Source organism: Homalodisca vitripennis, chromosome 4 (assembly GCF_021130785.1).
Source record: "Homalodisca vitripennis isolate AUS2020 chromosome 4, UT_GWSS_2.1, whole genome shotgun sequence".
NCBI classification, from domain to species: domain Eukaryota; kingdom Metazoa; phylum Arthropoda; class Insecta; order Hemiptera; family Cicadellidae; genus Homalodisca; species Homalodisca vitripennis.
The window spans coordinates 132,270,157-132,290,451 of NC_060210.1; the positions used below are offsets into that span (position 1 = coordinate 132,270,157).

General features: G+C 32.5%; 1 protein-coding gene across 2 annotated transcripts in view; it reads right to left on the reverse strand.

The window, feature by feature from the left end:
• Positions 1-20,295, reverse strand: part of LOC124360183 (DEAD-box helicase Dbp80-like) — a 33,421-nt gene that overhangs the window by 12,925 nt on the left and 201 nt on the right. Inside the window, exons 1-7 of one of the 2 annotated variants that reach the window (XM_046813569.1) lie at positions 10,311-10,536; positions 7,628-7,893; positions 6,785-6,877; positions 5,618-5,720; positions 4,685-4,799; positions 3,323-3,500; positions 93-330 (exon numbers count right to left, since the gene is read on the reverse strand). In XM_046813569.1, the coding sequence (XP_046669525.1) occupies positions 93-330; positions 3,323-3,500; positions 4,685-4,799; positions 5,618-5,720; positions 6,785-6,877; positions 7,628-7,893; positions 10,311-10,373 (1,056 nt within the window). In that variant the 5' untranslated portion in view covers positions 10,374-10,536. Of the gene's footprint in view, positions 1-92; positions 331-3,322; positions 3,501-4,684; positions 4,800-5,617; positions 5,721-6,784; positions 6,878-7,627; positions 7,894-10,310; positions 10,537-20,295 lie in introns of those variants that run through there. The other variant, XM_046813570.1, reaches the window with a different exon arrangement.

A 20,295-nucleotide genomic window follows, 5' to 3' on the forward strand; every position in this document is an offset into this window, starting at 1 on the left:
AATATGACTTTGCCAGTTTGAGGGTTAAATGTATAAGTTATAATTGAGTACAATGAAAAGAAGTTTGAATCGACCAGAACTGGGAAACTTACATGACAGAATATCATTGCCTGACCAATCGTAGCAACTCCGTAGATGTTAGCTATGGCTGCATACTTTGCATCTTGGTTTTTGCACTCGACATAGTACTGCTTTATGTTGTCCAGGGATTCTTCTTCCCTCTTGAGCCTGATCGTCACTGGGTTCGTCACAATGGCTTCAGCGAATTCCATCACATGCTCGTCATATGTTGCTGAGAAGAACATCATTTGACACTGTTCTGTCAGCGCTCTGAAAGTTCAAAGGTCATATTGTAACCAATTTTTGAATCCAAGTTTAATCCAATAATAACTACTCTTCTATGATGGTGGATATATTTATAAAGATAGTCCTTTTAGATATTTCTTATAAAAGTGGTGATTCTCTATATTACGTTAATAGTATAATATAGATTTTGATTACATATCATCAATAACAAAATTGTTTGAAAATAAAATTTACTTACTTTATATTTACTTATAACCAACATGGTTTCAGGACAGAAAATCGATATTACAACTATTGTAATTTTTTTATAGGGTTTAAGAGATTTCATTTTAGTTTTTAGTAGGCTGATTTATATCTTAATAAGGCTGAGATAAAAATACAATTATTTAAAAACTGTTGAGCATCCAAATAATTGTTTTTTAACAAACAGCACAAGTTTTTTTAGTTTTATTACAAGTCTGTATCTTGTCTTTGAAATAACAAATTTTCTAAAACAATATTCTGTTTTTGTGTTTGAGATGTTTCAACTCCGCTCTTTGACCATGCATCATCATATAACATGTTTTTAATATCTAACGTAGTATAAATTACTAGTTTCAGCTAATTCTGTTTTTTTTTTTTTTTTTTCTATTAAGGTTCTAGATTGTATAGACACATACACTAATGCCACCATTATTTCATGTTAATGCGCACTTTCAACAAAAATTGGACTCCGCAATTAAACTTTCTGAACACCCCGTTTTTTCATTAAATTCACCACATCACCATTTTAAAATGGCTGTCAAATAAAAAATACGGCTTGTAAATTTTTTATTTTGAAGTTTTGTTAATGTCTACTTATAGGGAATCCATGATAAAAGAATCAGGAAAATTCCAAATGTTGAGCAACAAATTATATTTATTTTGGGTGATTTGAAATGGATTGACCCATGTTGCGTACTTCAAATTGGTTTCTTTGACATTATGTGATGACATATTTACAGTAGCACTTCTGAACACTATGATGGTGTTAGTGGACTGGCCACTAACATCATCTAATGAACTATTCTCTCTGTGACTACGATTTGAGGAAACAACTCAGTGAGACCATGACCAATGCAAGTGGAACCACAAAGCAGTACACTAAATTAACATCATCTAATGAACTATTCTCTCTGTGACTACAATTTGAGGTGTTTTTATTTAAATGCAATTTTCTATGACAGAACACTATAAACAAAACCCTTCACCATTTAGCTTGTTGTGAAAACAACATTGCAGTTTAAGCTAAACTGTTAAAACTTTGTATGAAACCAACCAATCCAACAAGAGCAACCTCACCAAGTGTTGATAAGTTACTTGAAAATGCCATTTGATTAAACCTTCACAATATACTCTATTTAATAATTTGTTTATTCTGTGTTTTTCATTGCTAGTTTTTAACAAACAGAAATCAAGACTTCCAATGGACCGATATGTTTATATTAAAAAACAGTGATGCAGAGGTAGAGTTTCACACAAAATTACAACCTTCTAGAACAACTCGTTCGACACTTATTGTGGGTACAGAAAGACAGAAACCAGATGTTTTTAAACAACAACTGGCTGGGGAGGCTTTGCTAAACGAACAATAAATAGCTTTTTGTTAGTGTGAAACATTACAATGTTAATGTCTTACAGATCAACGTGATTGAATATCGGTTAGTGAGATTTGATATACTTTGTGATTGGCATTCAGAAAAATTAAATAAAACTTGGCTTTAGTAGAGATGAAGTTTATTTATCCCATTAAAAAAATACAGAAACTAATTGAAAAGAGCATAACTCAACAATATACCATAATTATAATTAGCTTATTGACAACAAAAATTAAAACAATAGTATTAGACAAAAGGTCACTATGTAGAGTAGCAAAAACAAAGCACAAAAATAAACAAAAGTAATTTTACAACACAACGATTTAAAAATGTGTAACAAATTAATAAATCCTCCATTCATATTATTTCCACATTTAGCCCCAAAGTATGCCACCGGTGGCCCAGACCACATCACACCCGTCGCTCACTCAACATCTCTGTGACCCTAGTCCTGAAACGAGAACACATGGCAAGATTTCTGATGTCATCGGGAAAAGCATTCCATAGTCGGCAGGCAGTAACAGTGAACGATTTATGAAGAAACTCAACAGGAATGGATAAAAGAGATGCTCCCCTATGATTAGATCATTCACTGATGTTGGAAATAAAATTAAACCTTTCAGATAGAGAAGGAGGTAATTTAGTAGTGCATATAGAATGCAGAAGAACAATAATATGTTAGTCATGGAGTTCTTTCAATTTCATCTACAAATGATTCCAACAATGCGATAGTTCTATGTTAATGCCAAAAAGAATACATGGCCAAACATTAACAATTTAGGAAAAGTGAATGCTTCTAATGTAAGTAATCTTGTTTATCAGTCCTTAAACAATAACAGTTCATGTTCTAGTAGGGCAATCCAATTATTTGGATGAATTAATCATTTAAGGAAAACCATAACCCCTCACTCTTTCTCTTATGTACGCTTATTATAAATTTGTCAAGATATTCACAAAGGCCTGCTTGTAAGGACAGGTATAAAAGACAGCTAAAATGAAATTTGCCTTTCTTTCAATGTATAAATAAATAAATTACAAAAATGTATACATATTAATTAAATGTGTGTGAATGATAACATTTCAAAATGTGTAAAATAGCATAATTCAATTTAAATAAAAACTGATTCACTAAAAATTACACTGCACGAATTGTAACCCAGGTCTATCTCACTGGGTAAGCATGCTACTACTACATCAAAAAGTAAGATAGAAACTAGCTCATAAAAAGACATAATGTACAGAATCGTATGAGAAGTAACTGAGAAAATCTATTTTTACCTATTGTGTAAACATATATAAGAGAATATACATATTATTTATGTTTACTTAAATAGTCTATAAAGGAAGAAATATTCTTTTACTTTGCTATTCTGAAAATTAATGTTTAATATTGTACTAACTTTCTGATGCGGAAACTCTGATCTTGATGTCCTTGCGTGGCAATCATCACATCTGCTTCATCCAGCACAAAGACCCGTATCTTGCTGAGATCGAAAAACCTGAATTTAAGTGCCCAGTCCACAACTTTTCCTGGGGTTCCAATTATGATGTGTTCTGTTAATATTGTTCCTTTTGGCACTGAAAAATCGTGTGAATGATTTAAAAATTGAATCCTTGCAATTTATTAATTAATTATAGCTTAACACTCACTATATGATCTACAGGTGTGTATACTTTGAATCTACAGTACTTTGAGTATAAGAATCTGTATGTATGAGCTACATAGTGAACAAAAAAAGAATGTAAAAAAGTAACGCTGTATGAAAGTGTATAAAACCATTATACACCTTAGAGTAAACCAGAAAACATTTTATAGCTGTATTTGTGCCTAGAAATAATGATATTCAATTATTATTATTGATCAACAGTAGGCTGTTCAATTTACACTCTGTCAGATCTAGTAAATTTTAATTAAAGTAGATTAAGACAATTCTGTATTTGCAATGCAAAGTACTAAACTTTAAAACCCTTATTAAAAACATTAAATTAACCTTATTTAAATTAATTTTAAAAATTATTACAGTAAAAGATAATATTCAATTGTCCAATAATTTTAAATTTATTAGGCAAGGCCTTTCAACATCAAAGACAAAGGACTTATTTAGTCCAGCACCAGGTTGGGATGTGTTTTTATTTAGTAATTTTTTGTATTAAATTCTTTTGACATTTTACTTGAATAACTAGTTAATGAAGTAAGTAAAATTTATGAGAAAAACAGTATTTTGAGCACATTGAGTGAATGACAAAACCAATAATTAACTCAAATATATAAATTTGTTGTCTTGTTATTACGTACAACTTTGTCCATTTAATAGTTGCTGTATCTCTTATAATATCCTACATCTCTTTAGTGTGCATCAAATTTTGAAGATCCGGTATAAGAAACAAAAGACACCTGTAATTCCTGAATTACTTTTATATTGTTTTAACCTAAAATATAAAGCTTGAAAATGTCCACACTTAAAAATTATCACTAGTATTAAATATTAATACTACAAATGTGCACTGAAAATATATCACAATGGTATTTTATAAATAGGAGTGAATTCTCACAATACAGGGCTTGTGATGGTATGAGATTTAATGTTTACATGTAGTAACGAATAAAACAACAGTAAACATGGTAGTAAATACAGTTTTGTACTCCTTCAGGAGGTCATTTTTTTTTAATATTCAACATCAGGTGAACATTGATAAGACAGAGCCAGCAGTGAAGATGTTTATTTAAAATGTTGCTATGATGGATTTAAACATAAACATACCTTCCTCCCCTCTGATGGCAAACCTAATCTTAATTTCTGGACAAAACTGTCCCATTTTTATTGCCACGTCCCCAATCTGAATGGCAAGCTCGTATGTTGGAGACAAACACAAGACCTGAAACCAAGTCCAAATCTACTATAATACAAAATCTTTGATTATCTTATACCAGTAATACAAATATTTAAAATATTAATAATACAAATTTAGTAATTTTATTTCTCAGTCAGTTTTGTACAAAATGAACATTTATTAATGAATAATAGGAGAGCTATACCTTGACTGACATAAATGACTTATTATGTCATTCCTAGGCATGAATAACCTCGGCATGTTTGTAAAAATAAACCATTTTCACAGACAGTTGAAAAGGCAAACAACAGAAAAGGTAGGTTTATAATTTAAACATAAAATTATAATATAATTTCATGACTGGAAAAATACAAGTTTCAATTCATAAATCCCACTTTATAAAACCAAATTTTTATTAAAAATTAAAATTGTATATTCTCCAATTTGAATTTCTACTTTAAATATCTTGAAAGAAAGAAACACACACATTACAAATTTGAATAATAAAAGAGCTTTCATATAACATCAATATAACATTCATATAGACTTCAGAAATAAACCATAACAGTTATCACAATCGATAAAATTATTACTGAACTGGTTTATCACTAATAATAAGTGAACATTCTTTCATGTAAGTAAACATGAATGGGAATAAAACTATTCAATAACTGAAAGAACAATATAATTACTAATTATGTCAGGTGCGCAATTAAAAAAAATTCCTTTCTTGTGGTAAAGCCTTGTTAGATTTTGTAATGTTTCCTCATTTAAAAGGTCAATGTATTTAATTAGAACTTATAGAATTAATTTAGTTTTAAAAGCAAAGTGACAAAGCACAAGATCAATGAAAATTCCGTTACCTGCGGGTAGCTTTTTTTAGCATCGACTCTTGACAGCATAGCCAAGACGAACGCAGCAGTTTTACCAGTACCAGATTGACTTTGTGCTATCATATTTTGAGGGCTGAAATCAAATAATCACCAGTATAAGTTTAATTATATAAGATGATAGAGTTAAAAGTCTTCTCTCTCCCTAACTTCAAAAATTACATTAGCAACAGTTACTCATTACTGCCTGTACTCACATTTCTAATCGTGTTTAGTAAATATAACATAATATTTGCTGGCCCTCATGAATAATATTTTTAATACCTATTATATTAATAACAAGTTTTAAACTAAAAAGATTGTTTTAAGATATAAATCAAATTTGGAATATGCAGGAACAGTATTGTTTATATATGGGAGGCCTAGGCAAAGTGATTCCACCAGTGCTCTGGACACGGAATATGTGAACTAAATAATGTAGACAGATTAAAGAGAAAAACATTCAGCAACTTGTTCTGTACATGTGTCACATGCTAAACACTTTAAAAATTCCTTACTTTCAAAATATATTCATGATGTTTCTTGTACATCTGATGAAAACACTTGTTTAATTTACTAGTTTGACTGGGTATGGTTTAGTGCATGCACACATCTTTTACAAATCAATGTGTTGACAGATTTAGTTTATGCCAGCATTACTTAAAAGTGTATCGCACAACACTGATAAAAATAAAATAGGCAAAGCTTAGATTGTTTATATTACAAAGGACCAAAAATACCTAATTCCCACCTAGATGATCTAATTGGTTACATAATGAGAAAGACTTCCTAATTTAGATAAGAATATAATTTGCACTCCCCATTTGATTTCTGACAATTAAAAACTATACACAGGGTATTAATTGCGGTACAAATTAATTCCTGTCTCCTTATGCAGAATAACAATAAATCTATACATACTACTTGCCTGGGAAACACTTCCACACTTGTGCAACACTATCTCACAAGTGTATATCACACCCTTTCAGAAAACACCTATTTCTCGACATAGTATTAAACTATTGTAATGTATGAGCCATGAATATTACTTATTGTCCATGCAGTAATCACCTGATAATTATGCTTGTTATATAAATGGCATAAATATCTTCTTTTCATTGAAATGAAACAAGGAAAACAGAAGTTAAACATCTTACTTACGGGTCAGCAAGTAAAGTAGGTAAGGCGGTTTCTTGAATTTTTGAAGGAGCATTGAATCCCATTTCGTAAACACCTTTGAGTAGTTGGGGTTTTCTACAACAGAACAATGTATGCTAATATCGGTATGTGAGGTATCATACAAAGTAATAATGAAATCAACAAATTGAGATAAATCTTCATTAGATTATGTGAAACAAAATTACTTGACATAATTGTTGTTCTAATAAATTGTTTATATAAGATCATTGTCAAGTTAAAAACGTTTAACATTAAAATAGGCTTTATTTATGATTTATAAACCTTTATTTACAACATTGATCATTTCCGATTTCATGCATATAAGTGTATAACGCTTGGAACAAATTATCTTGGTCTGTCAATGGAAACATACTCTTATATTACATTTTTATTCTCAAATTTTAATAGTATGGGTGGAGAATTCCGAGTCAAAAAACAAAATAGCAAATCTATATCTCCCTCTCTTTGAATTGAACCTATGATACTTCTTACTTATAGAACAGTGGCAGTTTGCAAAAGTGTTATTTCTTTTACCAAAACAACAATGACAATTTCAATTTTCTTAGATAAAAAAGTGGATGAATGTTTAGCATAATTTTAGGTAAAATAAAAAATTCACAAAATTCAGTATTGTGATTGCAAATACACTGAAGAATATTTAAAACTGTCTTCCGATGTTTAAACAAACTAATTTTAACTGTAAACTTTCCATTCTAGTAACTTTTTAAATGTTAGTTACATAATACATAGCCTTCTTTAAAAGACAAGAAAGACAAATTTTTAAAGCAATGCTAATACTACTATAATGCAGACTGTGTAACTTACAAGTGTAGAGCTTCAAATGTTTTTACTGAATACAACGGAGAAGTTGGGTCTTTTCTTTGAACTTCAATGTCATGTTTTGAGACTATTAATCCTTTTCTTACAACCTTCTGAAGTAACGAAGCCTCTGCCTTGGACAGCTCTACAGAATCATCCTCTGAGCTGCTGACACTACCGGGTTTTGACGATCCTTCAGCAGGCATTTTCTGCTGGCTGGGTTGTTTGGGCTGAGAATTTTGTTCTCCTGGAGATATATTTATTTTCTCTACCTGTAACAATACATTACTACATTAAACATGTGATATTCAACCTCCAAGCTTTCACTATGCTACTTGGCACTAACTTCCTTGTTAAGGATTCTTGATTGTTGATAGTAAAACAAAGTAAACAAAACCAGCAGTAAATCCTTAAATTTATTGTGAGATTAACAAAAAAGACCATCTATTAATTGGGTTTCTTCCTACTGATTCCCTTGAAAACTAAGCCATTTTCAACAAAAGGTATAAGATTGGCACTGTGTCCATTTGTCAAAATTATTAGAAAACTTACATGTTTCACCACAATATAATTTTTCTGGTCAGGAATATTTAGTCTTTCATGAAGCTCAAATATTTCACTTTGCGGAGCTTGAATGCATTTGGTAAAATTAATAACGACAGTTTAAAAAACCAGTTAGTAGTGGCCCATTACATGCACCAGCGCTGTAAATAGCAAGTAATTAATTTTATTCATTAAAACTATATTTTTTGTTCTCAAATGTTAGTACATAGGCTAACATTCCAATAATATAGAGAGATAAAAACACTGCTGTCAAACAAACATTGTTTTATTTGACATTACCTTTATGAAATATAACTTAATAGGTTAAAGAGTGTTATTCCAGTGTTGCATATTTCAGCATTTTCATCTGACATAATTGTAGTTGGATAAAGAACACAAAACATTCTGTTCTAAATAAAGTGGAAAAGGGTCACAACATAACTCTAGTACAACTAACATGAATATTTTCAGAAAAATATGCAAACCCTGATATGGGGCGGCGTGTGTGGCACTAAAAAGGTTTAAAAGTATTACATGTGAATAATTTTAATTTTTTATGCAAAAAATAACAAATTGAAAAATTATGTGTATTGGCCTATTGACTGTTGCCAATTAGCTAAGATTTAATATTAAAGACTAGTCTATTTCCATATAATATTCATGTTTATATTTTACCTTTCATTGATGAAATATTCTGTCACAGAAAAATGTGTTGTTTCTAAATCAGGCTATACATTTTTCAGTTAAGACTGTATAATAAGGGGCCACCATGACAATAGAATCATTAAGCCAAATTATTAATTAGATATACCTAAACTTGAAAATAAAGCATTCTAACATTATAGTTATTAACAATTAATTATTCCTATCTCTTTTTAATATATTTCAATTACAATATTTTTTAGTCATTAAGCCACAAGCTCTCATATATACTCTTATATGTATCCTTCAAAATAATAGGGAGTAAGCTGAGTTTTAAACTGATTTGTTTGTTAAATTTTAATAAAGACACACACAGTTTTTAATTAAAAATTAAATTGTTATTTTTTTAGACACACAAGCATTGATAAACTATTTTATAATTTGAACTACCAATAACATAGTTTGGTACAACATTTTGGTTTCTCATTCTTCAGTAGTATAAAAATCATATCACCAATTTGATTATCTAGGTGGCCACTTATTCTACTGCAGCCTCAGTTACTACAGCTTGTTTTGTTTAGGAGTATGGTAACACTTTGAAAATGACCAGAACATAAAAACCTTAATTTTGACGTTTCTCACGAAATAAAAAAAATGCATAAAAAACATCCGCAATTGGACCATGATGTTATAAAATAGTGGATGTTGCATCATATAATGCAACAATACCATATTATGAATAAAGCATTTCACTTATCTATTTTTACACTAAGTTAGGAGTTGAATCTATGATAATCACCAGTTTGAAATTGCAGATGATTACGTACTTTCACGTGGTGTGTATGTATCTTGCTGGAGCCGTTTTGTATTTTCAAGTACAAGCTAAAGTATCTATATGCAAATCTAAAATTCTTCGTTATATTTTCAAATTTGCTGCCAAAAATAGCCAACTATAATTTAGTGACGTTTTTAGTTTTTTTTTGTTCCAGCCACTAACAGTTTAGTTATAAATGTTAAATTTATAGCTAGTTATGTAATGTGCCAACCCGTAGATTGTTTTATTTACCAAACAGATTACATTTGTAAGTTTATAGGATAGGTCTCAATGACTGTCGTCCGCCACTTTCTTATCTCGCTTCAGTAAGTAGTGGGGAAATGGGACAGAACTCCATGGTGGAATCCATTAGAAGTTACATACCGGTAAATAATCAATATGTTGTTTCTTTACATAAAATTTGGTTCAGGTGTTAAATTGACTTGGACACTTTCATAAACATAATAAGTTGGTTTCTTTATGTTTATATTGCATAACCTTGTTGTAGGACTTGACATTTGAAGAGAACACTTGTTCATAAAATTTGTGTTAAGGGTTTTGTAACATGTTACTTAATGGTCGCAAAATAATCATGCTATGCTTTAAAATGCAGTTACTCACTATAAATGTAGTAAATGTTTTTAATTTTGGGCATGTTGTAGTCAAGTGAGGTTAGTTTCTATAACTTACCCTTTGGAGTAATTTTTCCTGCTGAGCAGCTTCTTTGGCCCAGTCTGTACATAAACTACTCATTTTCTTTTTTAATTTAATAACAAAATCTGAACGTAATTATTAATTAAGCTTTCAAATATTTACCCTACGTCTGACACACAAGAGAACAAACTTCAACACGTTAAGTTCAATGCAGTTTGGAATGGCAGATGGGAGTACGGAGTATATGGAAGGGAAATTTGGTATTTAGATTGGATTGAGGATTAAAAAATTACTTATGGACTTTTTCTTTCGACTTTGTGGCCTTGGATTTAATCCATGAAGCTCTTTAAAACAATAACAGAGTTAAATAGTAATTACCATAGAATAAGCAGTAAAAACAATCACTTGCATATTAGTCTAATCAATAATTAAGTTCAAGCACTACATGAAGCAGTTCAACAAGCATGTTAGCAAACAATTTTGTGGGTACCATTTTCGAGCGTGAATAAAAACAATTAATTAATGAGTAGGGTGTGTGGGAACTTAAATTATATGGTATTAATCCATTTAGGATCGTTGATCCAAAATTGGATCCTTCAAATAATAATTCGCCAAAAACGGGATTTCCGTCACATGTAAGACTTTTTGTCTCTAAAGTGTTTAGTTGGCTATACTGTAGAAGCTTTGACACAATATAGACGCCTATAAAATATGCGTGGCTATTGTGTCTTCATTCCTCCACATGTGATCATTTATTTTTATCATGTCATTAAGTAAAACGTATCACTTTTCTTTGTCGTCTGTCCGTTTTGAAGAATTATTTGTTAAATGTAAACTGAAATATAGTACATGTGTTTTTCTCTTGTAGCCTTCAACCAAGATTTATCATTATTTATTATTATCATTTCAAGTTTCAAGATGGCGGACGGTGAAGTTTTTAAAGCTAAGTACCGTAAAAACCCATAGCTTTGCGGAAATTTTAAATGAATAATACAAGTTGCCACATCTAATATTATAAAATGTTGACACGCAAAACATAAAACTTGGTCCAGAAATAATGTATATGTAAGCTTTTAACTGTTTTAATGCACGGCAAAACTTTCGTTGTTTACATGTTTACGGCATCGCTAATCGTGCATTACAAACGTTATAAGCTTATACAAACATTATTTACTGACCGATCTGTATGATCCTGGCGTCAAAATGTTTATAAATAGATGTAGTAACTTTTTATTATTCTTTAAAAAGTGTTATAATTTTATTACTTTTCACCGTATTAAGCTTTACAACTTCGCCATCCTCAAACGTGATAAGATTATAAAATATTAATATTTCTTTTACTGCAAGAAAAAAATTGTACTAAATTTCAGTTTTATATCTTTACTGGTTTTTTAAAATAAAAATAAAAACACCCAGATATACAGTAAACGAAAGCGATATACAATTGGCTCCATTTAGTTTTTAGCTCCTCTTGGTCCATGGAATAACTCCTAAATTTGAGTAGTATTGTTACACACTGTATTTATAATGACTGTTGATTTCCAGGGGATATGTAAGCAAGTAGCTTAGTACTGATTTATTTTTCAATTTTCTATTCTAAATATAATTATATTTATTTCCAAAATAAATTTTAAAATGTATATGTATTGACATTTTTATATATTCCTTGGTTAAATACTGAATCTTAGTCTGACAGGTGAGTGTCAGAGTGTATATCACCCCTCCAACAAACATAAACAGTTCGGATGAGGACAGTGGCAAAGAAGACAAAATATAATAAGCAGTAGCGTAGCTAGAAATTTCGTTCGGTGGGGGGGGGTCCGAAACCGGAGGATCCGGGGAACGTTTTGTGTGTTATTTACTGACGTGAAACTGGCCATAGGTTCCATCCATAAAAAGAACGAGTACCAGGACCTAGTTCCTAACTGAATCCTAACCACCTAGTTCATCAACTCAAACCATACAAAATATATATTTAATTAGTAACGTGAAAATAAACACTACAAATAAAGATTTTAAATTAAGAAACACTATTTTATGATAATATTCTCCATTTATAGCGGCCATTTTCAGAACTATACCGATTTTACAGGCTATGTGCTGACAAAAACCAATATATGGATGGCCGTACCTCAAAAACGTACGAGCCAATTTTGATACAACTTTCTAGATACTCATTCACTACATGGTCTACTATACTAAAATTTATAGTATATATATAATAATAATAATATAAAATATATAGTATTGGTTTTTGTCAGCACTTAACCTGAAAAATCGGCGTGGCTCCAAAATAGGCGCTGCCTAAGAATGAGGCATGTATTGTAGTACAGTAGACCAAGTACTGGATGTATTTAGAAAGTTTTATCAAAATTAGCTCGTACGTTTTTGAGGTACGGCTATCGATAGATTTTGTTTTTCAGTGTTTGATACGTAAACTCGTAAAATCTCCGAAAATAGGCGAGGCCTAAAAATGAGGGTAGTGATAGTATTAAGTAGATTCTATATATTTTTTGGTATTTGTTCTTTTTGTTTTTAAATTATAGAATTTATTTAGTTTTATTAATTGAACTGGTTCAGGAACTAGGTTAGTTGTAGTTCAGAAACTAGGTCAGGAATAGTTCATGAACCAGGTTAGGATTCATGTCAGAGGATTAGTTCTTTTTATGGATGGAATCTATGGGCAGTTTCACAATGCTTGTTATTTGCCAATAAGTTCACTGGTAAAAGGTAAATACCAAAAATATGGAGCTTTTGTAACTACACCATATAGAAAGTGGAAAGATGTAATAGGCAAATTTAACTCTCACAGTAACTCTAGTACCACAAATTTTCTTGTATAGTTACATAAACTTTTTGAAGTTCGAGTCTGGCCGAGTAGAAGGCACCAATGTGATGTTGGATTCACAGGAGAAGAAAAAAGAACAAAACAGAGCTTCACTCAAGCGTATAATTGACACAATTATATTCTGTGGAGAAAATGAAATACCCCTTCGGGGACATTGGGCCACTGACGACCGAAAACCTTTTAGAAGAGGAGGGAAATTTTTGAGCGTTACTCTGGTACAGATCAAACTAACGGTCGGAAAATGCACCGGAAAAAACTACTGATTAGAAGTTCGGCTACTTGGATTTCACTGATTGAGGTATTTATGAATGAGTTATAATGACGATGTTTTGTATCATTAAACTGTAGACGAGTAGGCTATACAACTATCGGAAAAAAATTTTAAAAATCACTTTCGGTCGGAAAATACACCTGAAAAACTCTACTGATTAGAACTTCAACTACTTTGGACTTCAGTGATTAAGGTAAACGTGGTATTTTCGATTGAGTTAGGACGACGATTTTTGTTATCATTAAACTGTACACGACTACCTATATAATTATCGAGAAAAAAATCACTTCCGGTAGGTAAATACCGAGGAAAAGGTCTACAAATTCAAGTTTTGACGATTTTGGATTTCACTAGTTGAATGGTTGAGGTAAAAGTGGTACTTAAAATTATGTTAGGACGTTCATTTTACGTATTAAATGGTTGATTATAAAGGTAGGCTATTAACGCCGACTAATACTTATATAATTATCGAGCAAAAATCACTTCCGATCGGAATATACTAAGGAAAATGAAATAATGCCTCAGTCAGTGAAATCAAAATTAGCCGGAACATCTTATCAGTAGAATTTTTCTGGTGTACTATCCGACCGGAAGTGATTTTTTTCAATTTTCTTTGATAATTATATAGGTATTAGCCGGCGTTCAATTGATACCTAAAATCAATGTCCTAACATAATTATGTTAGAATTATTCTAAGTACCACTTTTATCTCAACGACTCAACCAGTGAAATCCAAAATCGTCAAAATCTGAATTAGTAGAGTTTTTCAGGTGTATTTTCCGACCGAAAGTGATTTTTTTCGATAATTATATAATCGTCTACAGTTTAATGACACCTAAAATCAACGTCGTAACTTAATTCTAAGCATTTATTTTAAGTCCTCACGACTAATTTGAACGAAGTGGTCGCTAATCTGTTAAACTGTTCGCCGTGTTACGGTTCAGGTTACTTTGTGACGTCACGTGACCGCGCCCTATACAAATAGCGTGATTACATCCGGCCGAATCCGGCCCGCGAGTCAGTTTTATGTGGCCCGCCTTGTTGCCAAAACAACTAAATATGATTACAAGCATTTGAAATATTAAATAAATACAAATTTTGAGAACCAAGCAGTCCAGCCGATTTCACGTAGAATGAGCCGTATTCATTTGGCGGAGTATGAGTGTTGAAAGAAGTAAAGTAGTTGCAGACAGATTTCACTGACTACGGTGGTGGCTGCCGGCTGGCGAATAGAGCGCGCGTAAAGCACGGCACAGCGCGCGGTGCGGTGACGTAACCCCTACCCAACTCAGTTGTTTGGGGTTCCAAATCCCCTGGGATGTTGGCCCGCCTGGCCATAAAGGCTTTACAATGTGGCCCTTGGGTAAAAAAGGTTGGGCACCCCTGCACTACACTATCCGAAAGGCCGAGCCCAAAAGTATCGTTTGATACTTTATAGTTTATAATTTAAACGAAAGGACAATTATATTTTTAACAACGGTCACTGTAATCAATTAAATCAATCAATTTAATGTTTGTAGACAAGAGTAATGATAACTCTCCTTTTCCCCCCTGCACCATGCTTTATTTATTTTTTTAATGTCTTAATATTTCGGGCGGGGGGTCCGGACTCCCCCCCCCTTCGCTACGCCACTGATAATGAGATGTTTACATTTCTGTAACAATAATGGCCTGGATCCTAAGACTAAATTTGCTAAGGTCTCCCCACTTTTAAATGTGTTAAGTGAGCATTGGTTAAAGTGTTTTGTGGGTGAGGTAAATTTAAATGAATCTATGATAATGGGCGTTGCAGTACATTCACGGGGAGCCTATTAAATTTATATTGTGTACAAGGCAAGGTCTTAAATGCAAGTTCTTTGTTGAAGATTTGGTTATCTAGTCCAAGGAAATCTATATGAAGGAGCAAATACGGGTAACAAATATCCAGAAGTAGGAGTGGGTGGTTCTGCAGTATTTAATTTTTGCAAAAAGAATTCTTCAGAGATGGGTACAATTAGTTTTTTGAAATTTTCTTATGTCTGTTAAGTTATTTTAGAAAGAAATGAGCAGGGATACAATGCATCAGCTATAATCCGTGTTAACTGTGTGGGCAAAGGATCACTTTCAGACGTAAAGACATCACAACGTGGCCCGGGAACTTTTGAACAATTTACTAAAAATGATTCAAATATTACTTTGAAGCGTTAAAATGATAACAATGTCAACAGCATTTAGAGTCAAGTCTATTGGTAAAGTTTGTCGCTGGAGTGCTGCTGAGCACACAAGTGTCAGCCAAACATCCTGTGTTGTAATGTACAATCAGTATATGGGGGTGAAAATGTTTCAGAACTATGGATTGGAATCTGCTGAAAAAGTGGTATTGGCAGTTACTCATATTTCCAATAAATGTCTAGTTAACATGCCTGGGTACTTTTCCATTGAACAAATACTTATCAGTCTTCTTTCTTTAACTAGAGAAATCTCACTAACATACAAGGAAGGATCAAACAGTTTTACAACTAAGTACAAAGGAAGGTGTTAAATATATGAAACTGATAAACAACCAGGCGACGAACCAGATGCTAGTATCGGGGAAAAGCTTCTTAGCCTAATTAAGGGCACGAAGATAGGCTTACCCCTCTAACATCAAAGGGGCACACAATAAGCTCAGGTTGACGTGTGAGGATCTAGGAATCCACCCCAATATCCCAAAGGAAAAAAAAAAAAAAAAAAAAAAAAAAAAAAAAAAAAAAATTTACTTTTGCACATAATAAACCCTTAATTGAATACAACATGTTCAGAAGACTAAAGTACTTATGCCTTTGACAAAAACTTTTCCTTTTCGTCCTTAACTATTGTTTTGTAATAGCTTTCATAAACTCCAAGATCTAAAATCTCCTTCCTTTAAGCTTTTTCAAGTTGGGAAACAGGAAATAATCACTAGGTTCCAGATCTGGACTGTAGGGTGGGTGGTTGAGCTGCTTGAAACCACACTCCCGCAAGACAGCCTGTGCAACACAGACTGATGAACGGAACCGTTGTCGTGCAGCAAGAAAACATCTTTGCTGATCATCCCTCGTTTCTATCCCAATATGGCTAATCTTAAAATCCAGAGTAGTGTAGCATAATATTTCTCTGTTATTGTTATTCTGTTGTCAACGTAATCAATTATCAGTATACCCTTGGAATCCTAGAAAACAGTAGCCATCATTTTTCTGACTGATTTCTCTATAGGTGGAGATCCCTTATACTACCACTGCATGGAATGCTACTTGGTTTCAGGATCCCACTGTAAAACCATGATATGACTCCAGTTACTTGTTGGGTCATCAAGTCTTTCTTAGAGGCACAAAAGCTCCTGAGAGGAAGTCATACAATGACAATGACGATGATAAATGGAAAGGTTTTGAAGCACCAATCTGGCTGAGACTTTGGACATGCTCAGAACATCATGAATGCATTGCTATATGATACGTTTAGTTCAATAATAACTTCAGAGACCCTTATCCACCAATTTTCCATAATGAGGGTTTCAGTGCTGGTAACAAGATCTGGGTTAGTTGAGGTGGTCTCTCTGATCGTGGGTCATCTTTCATGGTTTTGCATCCATGCTTCAACTCATTGAACCTTCGAGTAAAGGACTCTTTCTCCATTCTTTCGTAAATCTCCTTTGTGGAACTTAAAATTTGATTATACTGTGATATTCAGATTTAAACTCACTGGAATCGGACATGATTATTGAGCAGCTGCAGAACTCAAGATTGAACCAAGTGAGATTGTATTAAAAAAAGTGCATTCTGTTAGATAAGGTAAGGAATCAGACTAATAGATGATGCTATAGAGCTGCTTTCTTTATATCTTAGTTGCAAAACTTTTTGATATACCCTGTACTCATTTTATCAGTTAACATTAGAGGGACCACTACAAAATTTTTCTACAGTGGTCCAATGATTTACTGAAGCATTTCGGTACGACAAAATAAACCATCTAATTTCAAAAAGAAACACACAAACAAAATGTGAACAGTGCAAAAAGAATAATACAATGGAATGTGTTAAGTGTAATGTTACACTTCAATCTAAGTGTTTCATCCTTTTCCACTAAAAAAAAACAATTAGTGATATCTACAATGTGTTATAGCTTTAAAAGCTGTAAGTATTTACATTATTTGGCAGCATTTTGTGTATTCCATTTTAATTTTCATTAAATCTTTATAAAATAGAATTTTTATAGTTATCAATCAAAACTAAAATTTCATATGTCTTGAGAACTACAGAGGTTGGAAAGAGGCATAAGATCTTTAAGCAATTTCAAATTTTTCTCCCTTTTCAGAGAGTAACTTGAAGAAAAGTTGCTTAAATTAAACACTCTAGACAAAACCAATGATGTTTATAAAACATCACACACAGTCAAAAAACTAACTGTGTGTACACTATTACAAAAGCACAGGATTTAATACTTGGATTAATTTATCTTGGTTCGAGAAACAATGAACATATCCAAGATTCATAAAAATGTTTGCAGTTATGAAAAGTATCAGTTCAAAATAAACCCCACACAAAAATCTACAATGGTATAGAAGTTACCTAAACTCATGGTTGAACCTTGAATTAATTATTGCATGAAATAACTCCAGGCTGAATATACAAACCCTACCTGCAGGAAATAAATTTATTGCAAAACCAATAGTGTTGCAATTCACAAGCATGTAGAAAAGGAACCCAATTATGGCAAAAACAAAGAATAAGAACCTTATGATATCTATTAATCTTTCAGAAGAGTGTCCCAGGCTCTTGTGTTTGTTGATAAGCATATTACACAGTCCTCTACTGAAATCCTGGTTATACAAAAACACTTAGATACATTAGACGTCATTTAAAAATATAGTTTAAAGATGGTAAAATGTTTCATAGAGGAGGTAAAATAGACAGTTATCCATGTATCTTTGCAGTCTAATTAAACCCTCCTTAATAGAAAATACGAGAAAGTGCAATAGAAATGTTCAGAGTTTTAGTATATTACCTTTAGTCTGACGGAAACAAACCAAGAATGCATACCTCTTTCTACCTCAAAGATAGAAAATGTTCAGGTTCAGCAAAGACAGTCGGATTAAATTTATTATTAGATGGGAAGGACGCTGTCCTGAGAACTGAGGGTAATTTGGGTGATGTGGTCTACCAGCGATGGTCTTTATAGAGGGAATGCAATATTTCAGAGATAAAAAGAAAATGTTTGAGGCATGTCAAAGATTGAGTCTACTACTACTATTGGAGGTAATCGCACGGCTCCAGTGACGGTGTCACAAGCATAGTAAAAAGAATTCAAAACATACACTCGTAACTTACACAATAACTTTCTTGTTGTTTTAGACTCTGCACTAAGCAACACAAGACAAATCACTGTTATAGCCGTACCGAGTACAACAGTCTTAAGAAGAATGAGATGTCGTAAATTTAATAAATATTAAAGAATTTGTTCAGACATTTTTTTTTACTTTCTATATGGGACTTGCTGACTGTAACCCAGGGTAACCACTTTTGCCCCAACCCACTCTAGGTGGTTCCGGACACCATACAATTGAATTACTTTTGCTGCTGCTAAATAAGTATAGATAAACAAAACTACACAGAACACAACTTCATCTTGATGGTAGATATAACAGCTATTTATGCAATTACACATTTATTAGTAAAAGTAAGAGAGATTAAAAAACCCAGTTTACATATGGACCAAGACCAATTCTGATATTCAACGCGGGTCTCATGATGACTGTTATAAGTATAACAAGAGAGATGGTTTACATAGTAATGTGCCTTTGGGGCGGCTTAGTATGGGAACTATTTGCTGACAATAGGAGGCATGTTAATCATGCTGAACTTTTAAAACGCTTTCAACTTAGCCAGTTATACTGGCCGCCCTCCATATCATGCTCCTTTTCCCTTTCCCAGCCTACCTCCTGAGCTCCATCTTTCAAGTATATGTGGCTGACATATGTAATGACAATAGGAATTGTGCTGGAAGGAGAATACGGCACATGCAGCTTAGGGCTCAATCTTTGTCGCAAACTTATGCAATGATGCGTATTCAGGTATCCACTGTATAGACATTCCTAGTAAGATATACTGATGATATCTCTGCAGTTATTAGCACAAAGATTCTAGCAATGCACAGTAATTGCTCATCAAGTTATGATTTGAGTGCTGGTCTGAATGGGTAAGTGTAACCTGGCTCTAGCAACTGAGAAAACCGAGAATGCATTTCTCAGAAATATTGACATATGGTTATCCATGTTCAAATAGTTGATTTGAAGCTCACATTTCAGGAGTCTATTTCTAAAATAGGTAACAAGGCCTTTGTTCTTTATTGAAGCATTGTTATAAAAAACATTAACGGACCTGTAGCGAGCAAGTGACAACCACTCATATGTCTATTTCGCTCTCCGTGTTCTTAACTGTATTGATGCGAGGTATTGGCTAAACGCTACAGGTATATGATGACATTGCAGAGAATGGGTGTGCTTCAGATACCTATGTGCTTAATGAATAGTATATGAACTAGGTGTCTTCTTGAATGTTAGGCCTACTCACATCAATCTGCTTGCTTTAGCATGAAGACTTAATTAAGAGGAGAAGGGGTAAAGATTAGATACATTTTAAATTTATTTAACTATCAGTGTAAGTCTACATTTTAAAATATTTAAACAAAACTAGTAAGTTAGTAGGTGAAAATCCCATTGTACGATTTCATATAATATGAGACATATTGTAAGTCTGGCTGTTTGGTTTTATTATTTATGTCTAATGTAATGAGATCTCAACTAATAAATGTAATACTAGTGTTATCACGAGAAAATAATCGTCTATCCTCATGTCAAGATTACAGAATATATCTCAGGCTTGAGTGCATCAAAGGATAGATTATTT